Source organism: Girardinichthys multiradiatus, chromosome 21 (genome assembly GCF_021462225.1).
Source record: "Girardinichthys multiradiatus isolate DD_20200921_A chromosome 21, DD_fGirMul_XY1, whole genome shotgun sequence".
Lineage (NCBI taxonomy): Eukaryota > Metazoa > Chordata > Actinopteri > Cyprinodontiformes > Goodeidae > Girardinichthys > Girardinichthys multiradiatus.
In genome coordinates, this window is record NC_061813.1 from 18,462,412 (window position 1) to 18,474,933 (window position 12,522).

Genomic DNA, 12,522 nt, shown 5'->3' on the forward strand with positions numbered 1-12,522 from the left:
AATCAGGCTTTTCAAGGGCGATACATATTTACGGTTTTCTTTGAGGTCAGAAGTGTCAATTCCGATTTTTACCATTTCTGATTTTTAAAACGTTTTCTTATTTATTATAACACATACATTTAAGATCGGAATTACTCACACCCCGAGCAGATTAATAAGTAAGGCAACCTTTAAATTTTAGCAACAAGTTTCTTCTGACTGGAAGTAATTTTAATGTTTTGTGGAGGCCCAGCAGTCCCAACTTCAATCTGTTAGAGACTCCGTGTAGGGGGCTAAATAATAAGGTGATGGGAAGGAGACCTTCCAGCCTCAAAATTTGAAGCTCAATATCAATAAGATAAATCCAGATACCAGTGAAAAGCATGTACACTGTTATATAGCTGTCATGCTAATATAAATTGTTCGATTGATACTAGAAAGGTATGAATAAATGTTAAATAAAATGTGAAAATAAAATAAATTGTTTTATTATCTTTTGAGAGACGTCTGTCTCGTTTCCTATCAGACACAAACTGGCTGAAAATAATATCAAATGTATGAATTTTTCTGGCTTAAGTGTAAAAAAATATGCTACAGGTTCCTTGAATGAGGTAGTAGTTTGGAAGCCAACAGAAAATGAAGGAATTACAAGATTGTTTCCTGTTATGCATCAAAGCAACATGTCCCTATTAAATTTAAAAGGTTTATCAAACTACCTGATGTTGGATGATCTGTTTAAAGACCGAAAATAGCAGGAATTTTTAGATCTGATGCATTTAAAAAAAAAAAAAAATCTGATTTTTCAGTATTTGACCAGTCAGAATCAATTAATGGAAAATTGTTTGATTCTGATCTTTGTTCGACTGATTGGTGCATCTTTATTTTGATGGGTACAGAGCATTGAGTTGTGTATGATTTCAACATTTAACAGTTGAAATTAATAGCCAAACATTGGTACATCAGTGGAAGTTCTTTTGTGATGATTGCTTTCCTTTGTTTTCCAACTAGGATTACATCTTTGTTTTGGCTCTGAAAGCAGATGGTTTGATGCTGCCAAAAACGGGACAGTAGCGCAACGGGATAAAGATCTGTTTAAGCATTATCCATTTGGCCACACAGGCCTTTTTTTAAGCATAGACACACAAACACACACATAAACACACACACACAACCCATTCTTTCAAACCATGGCAGCCATTTTATTAGATTCCTCGTTTTCAGGGCTCGCATTGGTTCCCGGAAAATAAATAAACCTTGAATGCATGACAAGGACCAGTCTGGTCAATTCGAAACTATATCTATCCGGCCCGCATCTTTGTTTACCGGTGTAGTGATTGATGGAGAGATAGAAGGATAAATGGAGACACGGAGAAACATATGGGCTGGGCATACGGATGGATTGCTGTGTGAAAAGATAGAAAACTAGATTGACAGATAGAAAGATAGGTGGATAGACAAATGGATGGACAGATGGATGAGTAAAACAGGCAGATCTCGTTGGGCTGATAGAGTTGAGCAGGTATGCCGAGAAACAGATGCTTTCTTCATTAGGTTCATCTATCGATCTCGGACCCTTGTTGTCCGTGGGTTTACCTGTGTGTGTGTGTGTGTGTGTGTGTATGTGTGTGTGTGTGTGTGTGTGTGTGTGTGTATGGGCGCGTAGTTTGAGAGCAAGGGAAGAGAAAGACAGGAGCCTCTGTAGATAAGTGCTGGTAATAGAACAGAATGAATTCTTATCACAGAGATGGGAAGGCCATTAACCCTCAGCTCCTAGTTCTCTCTCTCTCCGTTCCTGTCTGCTAAGACTCCGTTTCCTTCTGTTTGCCCCTCCTTCCATCCCCCGGTCTGGACCTGACAGGGTCACGTTGCCGACTTTGTGTGATATTTCCACTGCATGTGTGACTCTCAGTGTGTGTGCGCATGCGTGTGTGTGCGTTTTTCAGCTGCTGCTGTGCAGGGTTCCCCATCGGCCAGATGTTTATAATCAGGGGCTAGATAAATATTGGACAGAGGAATTATGAAAAAGAGAGTGAGAGAGATGGGAAGAGATGAAACAGAGGAGAGGAATCTTCTTTTAAAATTATTCTTAAATCCCTCGGTAAGCTTGCCATGCCGCCTCTTCAATTCACCTCCTCAGCCTAAGGTGATTTAAACTGCTGAAATGCAATATGGCTCTCGTGTAAGATGCAGGTGTGTGTGTGAGCGGTGTACAGTAGCACTGCTGCTCTATTGTATAAAGCCAGGTGTTGGTGCGTTTTTTTTCTTCCCATCATTGTACCTTTTTGAAGCCTTATTTTTGTCCTGTGAAAACCTTTTGTATTTGCCATTAAGGAATCATTAGCATCACCACACCAACATGCATACACACACAGTGCCCACAGCACCAAAATGAAATCCCTCTTTACCAAAACAACAGTTTCTTTTTTGCAAGACACGCAAGCCTTTAATCCTGGCTATGTTTATTCATATGTTTTTTTTGTTTTTTAGGAGTAATAGGTGTTTTGTTAGTTGCCTGCAAGACAGCAGAGTGGGCAATATGATCAAAAAGAGAACACAATGAAGAGTCCCAGGAAGTTGTAATTGACAACAACAAAGCAAATTTAGAGCTGCTGATACAAGTACATTTTAAACGCAAAAATCTTCCATTTTCCAGCTTATTCTGTTGGTTCAACTTATTGACATTCACACCAGGAGCGAATTAAATGTGACAATCCTATTGTCTTGCTTTCAGTCTCCCTGAAACCTTTCTTTTTTTTGTTGTTGGTGTAATAAGTTCTTGTGTGTTTTCACCCAACAAATGGCTGCGCGTGGGTGGAATCACGTGCGTTTGCTTGCGCTGGTGTGTTTAGAGGTTAGCATGCGAGCTGCGGACGCTTGTGCGTGACATACGGCGAAAGCCGCGTAGGATCAAATGTGTGCTGTATGCATGGAGGGCTTCGTCGGTTAGGTGTGTGTGAAAAGCGAGTGCAGCGAGTAAGTGAGTTTTTCCCAGGCCCTGTGCAGGAGCTGTAGACCCTCTCCGCTAGGTTGATGTTTAGTATTTTAGACATGCTACATTAACAACATCTGGTTAAGATCTAAATGCTTGTTAAATGCGCTGAAATTCAGGGGAAAGGTACAAGGGGAAAGAGAGAAGAGAGAAGGGGGATACAGAGGGAGTGTAGGGTAAATAAAGATTTGAGGGTGACAGAACAAGAGGGAGGGAGTTTACTAAGTCTGTAAGGTTATTTCTCTGGCAGTATTACCACTGGCCCTGGCTGTGTGTGTGTGTGTGTGTGTGTGTGTGTGTGTGTGTGTGTGTGTGTGTGTGTGTATGTATGTAGGCCTGTGACTGTGTGGGATGGTGTAATGTTTCAAAGCTTTCCCGTTAAAACCTAGAGGCCAAACTAGAGCCACGCGCGTGGCGCAGGAATGTGACATCACAGGGCCCCTTCCTGCTCTCTCACGCACACACATGCACAAATAGTCTCACAGGGGACATGACCAGAGTTGTAAGAAGGAATCAGCATCAACATCAGGCCTAACTCGAGGAGACATGGCAGTCAGGGGTGCAGCCCAAAACATTAAGACTTCATTACTACCAGAGATACACTGGACACAGAGCATCTAGTCTTTTTTAATATTTATACACGGATAAAACTTGTCCTATGACTGTTGTCTGACCCATGGAGTAGAAGTTCTGGGTATTTACTGTTGTTGTTTTCTTTATTTGTCTCTTGATATTTTCTGTTTCCAGCAATTACAGCTTCAGTTGATGCTCCATTTCTGTGGCGTCTCTGATTTAAGATAAACAAAATGTTGAGAGAGAATTTTTCCCCCCTCCTTCACCCCTTTAATGAGCACCATCCTAGCCCTAAGGAAACAAATTAGAGGTGGCTAAGCCAAGCTAATGAATTCAGCCATTTTGGAGCCTCCAAACGTCCAGTTTTCCGGCGTGGTATCACTCTGCAGTTTGTGTGCTTGTATGACTGAGTCCTCCACATAATGACCCGGCATGGCGGTTATGGGCCTTCAGGGGCAGACGGGAGGGGGAGCAAGTGGTCTCAGAGCAGGTCATTATATAGCTAAAGGGCACGCTCACTCGCACATACGCACACATGCACTAAGAGAGTGCTGACACTTTCAATAAATTCTTCATTGCTTTTATCTCCCATATGTCTATCGCTCCATTTTCCACTTTCCAAACATCTTATTTTATATATTGTTCAGTGCATTCTACAAGATCTATCCATTTGAAACACATTCTCTTCTGGGTATTAAAGAATAAGGGTCTTCTTTTACAAAAACCGAAAAGGAAATGGTTCAGATTTCAGATTATTTATCAAGCAAATTACCAACTTTTTTCCACACTATACTGCAATTATAAGTAAGATTTTAAACCAAAATGTTTTAACTTTAAACAAGATCAAGAGTCACTTAATTATTCTTCCTTTTTAATAGTTAAATATAGGCTAGGAGGGTAATCGAACACAGGGTCTGTGGTTAACTCAAGCCCACCGGCCGGCTTTAATGTTCCGACTGACCCACATCAAACATAGTCCCACCAGGCTGCCAAAATCACACCCCCTCCACATCCACAGCCTGGACTGCTCTCTTTTTCCCCCTGTTTGAGTCTGTGTTCTTGTGCACAGAGGCAGAGGAAGGTGACTGCGAAGGTTTTGCTCTGTCCTCTGGTAGCGATTAAGTTGATGGTTGAGAGTCCCCCCCGTCTCCTTCAAACACACACACACTTGCACATGACATCTCACATTCAAACACATGCAGTCTCTCTCTGTTTCTCTCGATCAATTACACACACACTAACAAACCGAAACACATGCACATCGCAAGCATGCGAGGGCGTAGGCACGAATATGGTGCGCAACTGTCAGGGTCAGTCGGAGGGCAGACGTTGGGCTGATGTATGAAGAGAGCTTGTCTGCGTGGGAATGTCCTCAGTATGGAAGCAGATTCCCTGGATTCACAGAGACACACCACAGATATCATAGAGAGAGAAAAAAAGGCTGATTGGGCCCAAATGATCACCCTGCATTTTGTCTTTTATTCCATTTTCCTCACCACTCCTATTCTTTCTTCATACCTTTCATTTTTACCATTTTATTCCTCTTTTCTAGCTACAGGTATACTGCCCCCTAGAGGTTGTTTGAAATGGTGTTTTAGTGTTAAGATCTCAGAAGGACTTTCTTTTGACCTCTGTGTTAGTTCTGTTTCCTTTCCTTATGTACAAACAAAGAATATTTTGCTGTCTGTCAGCTCCAAAGAACCATTAAAAACCAACTTATTTCTTTTAATTGTGATATCAAATAAATTAGGTTTTCATGATGAGAGTCCAAGGAAAATTAGTTTATTAATATTCACTGTTTTTATTGATATTTATTTTTTCAAAATATATTAAAGCATGAGCTAAGGTAAATCTTTGAACCGATGATATTACATAATCATGATTCTGCCCAACTAACACATCATATGTTTACATTGTTGCATGCTGCTACTACAGTACAGATGTGCAGATGCGTTTTATTCACCTTTTTTTGTCAAACGTCTATAGAACATGATGTTCAACATGTTCCTAACAAAAGTCAAGTATGCAGAAAAGATAAATCAGTCACAAAGGACTTTTAGACTGTATTCATGTACAACAGATCCACACAAATGTGCACATAAATTGGCACCGCACACCTCCTCTCCTTCTTTATATGTGAAGGTGAGGTGAATTAAAATACAAGATGGACGCTGCAGCAGCACCAGCAGTGAAAACTGCAATTTCTGCAGCCTGGGCTCTCCCAGCTGACAGGAGATATTTCATCTCCGTTGTCACCAATGTATTAATAAAACATCAGGAGCAGAGTGTTGTCCTGGTCTCTTTCACGCACAAACACACACACACACACACGCACAGACAGACTGTGTATATAAATGTGATAAACGTGCACAGCACACACATGGACAAATGCAGAAATATAACAATGACTGCAACACACGCAAACACTGCAGTAAATTTCCTCAACAATCACATGCCAGCATCTGCCATGAAAATTTCATGCAGTATATAATATCCTCTTAATGTGTTGCTGCGTAAAGCAATGGCGCCAACGCTTGGTCTCAGTTTGTGTGTTTGCACCATGTGTTATGTGAAAGGGTTAATCATATCATGTTTCTAAGGTGGGTTTGGGGACCCCCTTTTTGTCCATCATACAATGGACAAAGTGATTGTATGCAAATACAAGCTGACCTCAGTGCACCCATTGCCTGATTTTTATGCATATTACTCAGTGTAAGTGTAGTGTGTGTTTGTGTTTTATAAAATATGGTTATTAAGGCTCTGCAGGATTGATGAGTACAGCTTTTTTGAAACACACACATGCACACAGACACATAGCAGTTTAATACTCTGGCAGAGTGAGTGGTTTGTGGTAAGGGAGACCCCCCCGCCCCCCCCTCGCTACCTCACCCCATTTAAAAGACATGACATTTTTTACGCTTTTTTTGTGCATGCACATGTGTGTGCGTTAACACAATAGTGTATGTGTGCATGAATATGATGCCTGTTTGCAAGTGTTTCACTTTGATTTTGGACTGGTGTGTTCTACCCCTGAGATGGAGACATATATAGCACACTCGTACTATATATGTCTCTGTGTGTGTGTGTGTGTACTATATATGTCTCTTTGTGTGTGTGTGTGTGTGTGTGTGTGTGTATATATATATATATATATAGATATATATATATATCTATATATATATAGATATATATATATGTGTGTGTGTGTGTGTGTGTGTGTGTGTGTGTGTGTGTGTGTGTGTGTGTGTGTGTGTGTGTGTGTCTGGTTATCTGGCCTCTCTCAGACTGCTCAAAATTCATTACAAAGTGACATCAGCCCAGCCGGAGACAAATGATGGCTGGATGAAAGGGAGCGCTGGGGCTCGGCTAGGATTAGTGTTAGCTTGTGCTGGCGACACATATACACACGTGCACACGCATACGCATACACAAACACACATCCACGCACTTTAATCCACTGGCAGAACACTGCAGATACACAGAATTATCAAACAAGGGGCTGAACTCGCAGAGATGGGCAGGCTAATCTGCTAATAGTACAGAGCTGCACGTGTGTGTTGGTGTGTGTGTATTTCTTTACAAGAATGCAAAAAATCTATATGTATATTATGAATATAAATATGAATTCAGGCATGAATAGATGTTCAATAGCACAGTAGCAGTGACCATGACTCAAACAGTGTGAGCATGTGATTTTTCTTATTTTGTGTGAGAAGGGACATGGCTACAACACAATTGAGGGTCAAATATGATTTCACTGCTTTCCCTTCATTCTTAACCTGAAACCTTGCTTTATAAATTAGTTTTTTATATATGAAAAAGAAAATGACAAAATGTAAAACAGAATATTAATAAATGAGGTGTAGGATGTCCCAATTGTTTCTGTTTAGAACTCCGAGGTGGAGCTTTCCAGCCCTGAAAAACTATTTTTCAGGGTTACTTAAAAATGAAGGGGCACATGCAGTGCTTGCAAATTAACTCACAAATGTAAATTTCTTCTCAACACATTTCAGGGAATAGTTATCCCTGGAATGTTTTATTTCAGTTGTTTCAATATATTGTATGTAGCACTGTAAAGTACTGGTATTCAGATTAAAAGGAGCAAATATTAAAATATTTCTCAATTTAAAATCTTTCAAATTGAGAAATTTTCATCTGTACTTTTGTTTCATTTTCAGTTATTCTCAACAGCAACAAAAACAAACCCAGAAAAAGTAGTGCAGTATGGCTAGTTAAAAAATACATTCAGAAGAACAAAAAACACAACTTTTGTACCTAGATGTTTTATCCTAAGAAAAAATAAATGTGTTAAAATGTGTCAGACTAATTGTCAGTATACTTCAAGCATGTTTGTAAGATATTTATACTTAAACTCTGCAAGATTGACATAGCTACATACCATAAAGTATGTTTAGTTAGTATTAGTTGGCAAAACGTTATCAACAATCTAAATTAAGCTAAATAATTATCCCTTTATGACATATTTAATGCGTTTCAGCTTCCCTACATGCAGACCATGAATCTACTATATTTTACTTACTAGAAGTGGCTTGGCAGTTTATGCAATTGCATTATTTGATAATGACGTATGTCATCCAAAGTAAAGTAAATTTGAACTTTACATTGTAAAAAGCAGGTTATTTGGGATTAACTGTGAACAAGAAGATAAGAACCATTAAAAACGAATTAAAACTAATAAGAAGCAACATTTGCAGAAAAAAAGACAAACTTTTATATAACATAGTTGCACATTTTCCTGGTTAACCATCTCACCTTAAATAAATACTATTCAGTTCTTGTTCTACATCCGTCACTGTTTTTAGAGAGCATCATGGGTAATGAAGTCTGTCTGTGTTTTCAGAAGAGGCTGCAGAGGAAAGTGAGAGACCACTTCGATCTTCTTCCAGGCCTGGACTCAACCTGACTGACCGAGATTTGACTGAAAGCAAGAGAACTGACCGTAAGTCCGCACAAAAGATGCAAAAAAAACAACTTCATTTGACATACTAGACCCACATTAACCATAAACAACTCTTTATCTATATAACTTTCACTTAGAAAACATTCCAGCGTGTGCGTAACATGTGAACGCTGCTTACTGGCCGCCACAACCTGCTTTAATCGCTTCCATCTGACAGATAGAGGTGGAAAGAAAAGAGAGAGGGAATAAGAAGAGAGAAAAATGAAAAGAAAGAAAGAGGGAAAAGTTGAGTGTTGTGGATATTACCAGGCAGTGTCCAGGCCCTAGATTATTTTTTAATCAAATCAGTTTGCGTGCTTGTAATTTATAAGCGCCTTGCATTAATCTTTTCTCGTTCTTGTGCCCTCTCCGATGACATATTAATTTTTCATAAGCGCAGGATTAGATGGGGGGTTGTGTATATGTTTTTCTAATATTGCACTGCATCCCTGCAACCCTTAAATTAGTTTTTTTTTTCAGCACCCTCCCCGCATTTTTCTTTCTATCCTATTTTTTCCCCCCTTTTTCAATCCATAACTTAATTGTTGTCCAATCCGTGACCCTATCACCACTAATACCACTGATAGAAACGTAGCACAAGATAGAAAGAGGGGAGAGGAAACTTTTGTTCATTTTCACAAATAGAAACATTGTGAGCTTGGAGGAACCATAATCTCTAAAATGTAGCTTGATGTTTCTGTTACTTTGGGCAAGGTACGGGGCTGTGTTCAGGATAGTCCTGACTTAGTTAGGTTTTATTTGCCCAAATAAGAATTCATCTGGTCTTATGTATGAGATGGAAATCCATGGCTGGGGATGAATATTACATAGGAGCTCTGTACACCTTTTTTTCTTTTCTCATTGCATAAGGTTCTCATTTTCCTCCCTCTACAAATGTCTCTCATTTTTTTTTACTCTTACCCCCCTTCCCCAGACTCACAGACACACACATACCTACCAGCCAACACCCTCTATCCATCTGAAGCTCCCTCCTCACCTTCTCTTCCTACCCTGCCATACCTAGCTCCATAATGTGAGGCTCAATGAGGCAGAAGGAGAGCTGAGTGAGGCAGGGGCCTATTAGTTTAGCTAGTCATCTATCTTTTAGCTCTATCATTCTGACAGGCCCGTTTGACCGACCGGTGGGGAACCACTGTGGATGCATATGCTGCTGCATTTCACCCAGAGTGTCATTTAACAGCCCGGAAAACATGCAAACTACGAGCAACACAAAGTCCAGATCCCCCTCTGTTCTGAGGCATGCTTTTGTACAGTATGCACGTGTCCTTGCATGTTGTTTGAGCATAGTGAAGCCTGTTTTACAAGTAGGAATGCGTGCCAATTGTATTTTTTGTGAATAACTGTTTACGAGAAATGCCTTGGGGGCCAGGTCTTAGTTTCTCTGCCAAGCCAAATATAATAGTGCTAGTGTTTTATTTTGTATTGGATTAACAGCAGTTTTTTTAGAAAATTGACCAATTGCCGTTGTGTGTAAGCATTAAGACTTGTATTTTTTCCCATCACATTCAAAGCTCAGGCCAGCTCTCATGGAATGATAACCTTAAGTGAAAACCCCATGGTATGAACATAATTACACAAATAGCTATAAAAAAAACTTGTAACTAACTGTGAAACTGACATTTTGACTATTATAGTTATAATAGTCTTATCTGCAACTTGAGTTTTGCCTTCTTTTTTACCTTTAAACAAAAAATGAAAGTATAAAGTAAATACCCATTGTATTTAGTAATTGTGAAATATATATATTTGTTCTTCTGCCCTGTAGAGATTAACACTGGGAGAATAACAAGCAAATATTAGCTGGTTAGTTGGGCTGTCTGCTGTTGTAGCCAGCCTGCAGTGAGCTGCTTGAGGGACAAGCAGCTCTTTGCTGGCCTACTGTAGTTTTAAAATAGTGCTACTTAGAGATATACAATATATTGAATCTCCATCAAACAGGACTGCTTGGATTTTAAATTTGATGGGCTACTTTATTTCAGGCACCTCTGCTGGCTAATAATATATTTGACCACTTGCAAGGACTTTCATTGACCACAACTGATCTAGAGCATGGTGAATAAGATCCTAAAGCTCAGATTGAGTTAAATGGATGTCGCAATAAGAGGAAAAGAATCACAGTCGGTGAGAAATTCTGGGTTAAACAGCAATTGAAATTATAATCACAGCATTTTGCGGCATTTTCTCTGGCCTCGGACTAAAAGGTCTTTAAACCGTAGAAACATTTGGACAAAAACTGTTGAAAACCTTGGCACCCCTTAATACAGATGACCAGCCCATGCCTAGTTTTAAAGGAGAATGAGCAATGTGTACAGTTGATTTGCAAGACTGAAGTGGCTTAAACACAGAGCAGAATAAAGAGATAGAAAAATTCAAAAGAAGAGGAGGTAGGAAAAAAACTGAAATAGCTGTTTTCTCTGCTTCATTTACAGTCTTTTTTAAAATCCAATGTCACTTTACATTAACCATAATTCCTGTTACATTTTTCATGCAAATGTTCTTGATCTGGATTACTTCCAGATAGCTTTGTGCTGTGTGTGTAGATGGCACATGTCGCCACTATAGCTCAGGGGCCCACTTCTTATAAATAACCAACCAAACAAAGGCCCCAGCATTAAAAATGAGCTTGTCAGACAGCCTAAGAAATTAGACATCTCTAACAGATTCAGATTAGAAAAGAAAGTACTCATTCTTTGTGCAGTCAAATGTTATGTACTAATGTTGTGAAGATAAAATGGGGGAAACAAAATCTTTTGCAAAATACTCAATAATTGCTCAGTCATTTTCAGAATGTTATCAGGGATTTGTATGTGCATACATCTTGCAAATTTGCCAAACTTGAGAGCAGTGATGTGCTTCTTTTCTGATGAGATTAAAATATATTAAGAAAATTAGCATGTTTAATTGCAGGCCTGCAGCAGTTCCTATGTGTGTTTTCTTTGTAATGACAGCTTGTTGAATGTCTCATACAGTTTGTCAAATGTGACAAGACCTTACTCATATGTATATCTCATTAGATGTGGAAATGTAGGGGAAAAGGAAGGTTAGTCATTAAAAAAAAACAAACTATAAAAGACAGCTGCTGTTTAATAGCCTCTCTTTTTTTATCCCCCCCCCCCCCCCCCCCCCCCCCCCCGCCTCTCCATCTACGCTTGTGCCCCTTTCCATTTTGCTCCTTTCTGAGTCTATCTCTTTGTGTACTTCCCTCTGGCTAGATCTGGGCCTGCTGAGTGCTTCAGTGGGAATTTGAGGTTCAGAGTGTGTTGCTGTAATGTTATCAGGTGACCGGAGGTCAGCCTAATGCGTAACCCCAGAGCAGTAGGCCAGTAAATCATGCTGGTCGGCCCTCCCTGGCCCGCTTTGGCCGGCTCTGCCTCGTAGATTTACTGCTCTGTAACGCTAGCCAGTCTGCCAGGGATCAGAACTGAATTGAATACTAAATCCTTGCCACCCAGCCCCCTTTTCTCCATGTTTGTGTGTGTGTTTTTGGTATATTTGTGAAGTAAAAAAACAAATATGGAATCACCGTTGCATTTTTTTTTTGCTTCTGGTAGATAAAATGGATAGGTTTAGAGTAAGGAGAAAGTTTCTGGCGTATTTTTATATGAAGGCATATTAGGAAAGATGTAAGGATTTAATAATTTACTTGCTCATGTAAAAATCTAATTTGACTTGTACAGTTGGGTTTAGACTCTAAAAGCATTATGATGTTGTGTGGGTGTGTGTGTGTGCATACCTGCAGCTTTTTAAACACAATTGACAGTTGCAAATAAAGATGGGTTTTGTGTGTTCCACTCTGTCCCCCAGCAATGCAAAAGGGACTTGAGTGTCATAAATCACTTTTTGATTTATCTAATCAAGCAGGGTCCTGCTCTGTGCAGAGATTTGTCACTGGTGGGGGGGCGGGGGGTTGTTTTGGGGTTTATTCTGCCGATCCACTTCATTTGGTGAAGGGATGAACGGAAAGTGGAAGGACAGGAGGAGACAGAGAGGGGGGTGGACA

The 12,522-nt window shown here is 39.8% G+C and overlaps 1 protein-coding gene across 1 annotated transcript in view; it reads left to right on the forward strand.

Annotated features, from left to right (window-relative positions):
* Window positions 1-12,522, forward strand: part of zfhx4 (zinc finger homeobox 4) — an 88,733-nt gene that overhangs the window by 59,985 nt on the left and 16,226 nt on the right. The window contains exon 7 of the mRNA XM_047349523.1: window positions 8,403-8,501. Within this exon, the coding sequence (XP_047205479.1) occupies window positions 8,403-8,501 (99 nt within the window). The remainder of the gene's footprint in view (window positions 1-8,402; window positions 8,502-12,522) is intronic.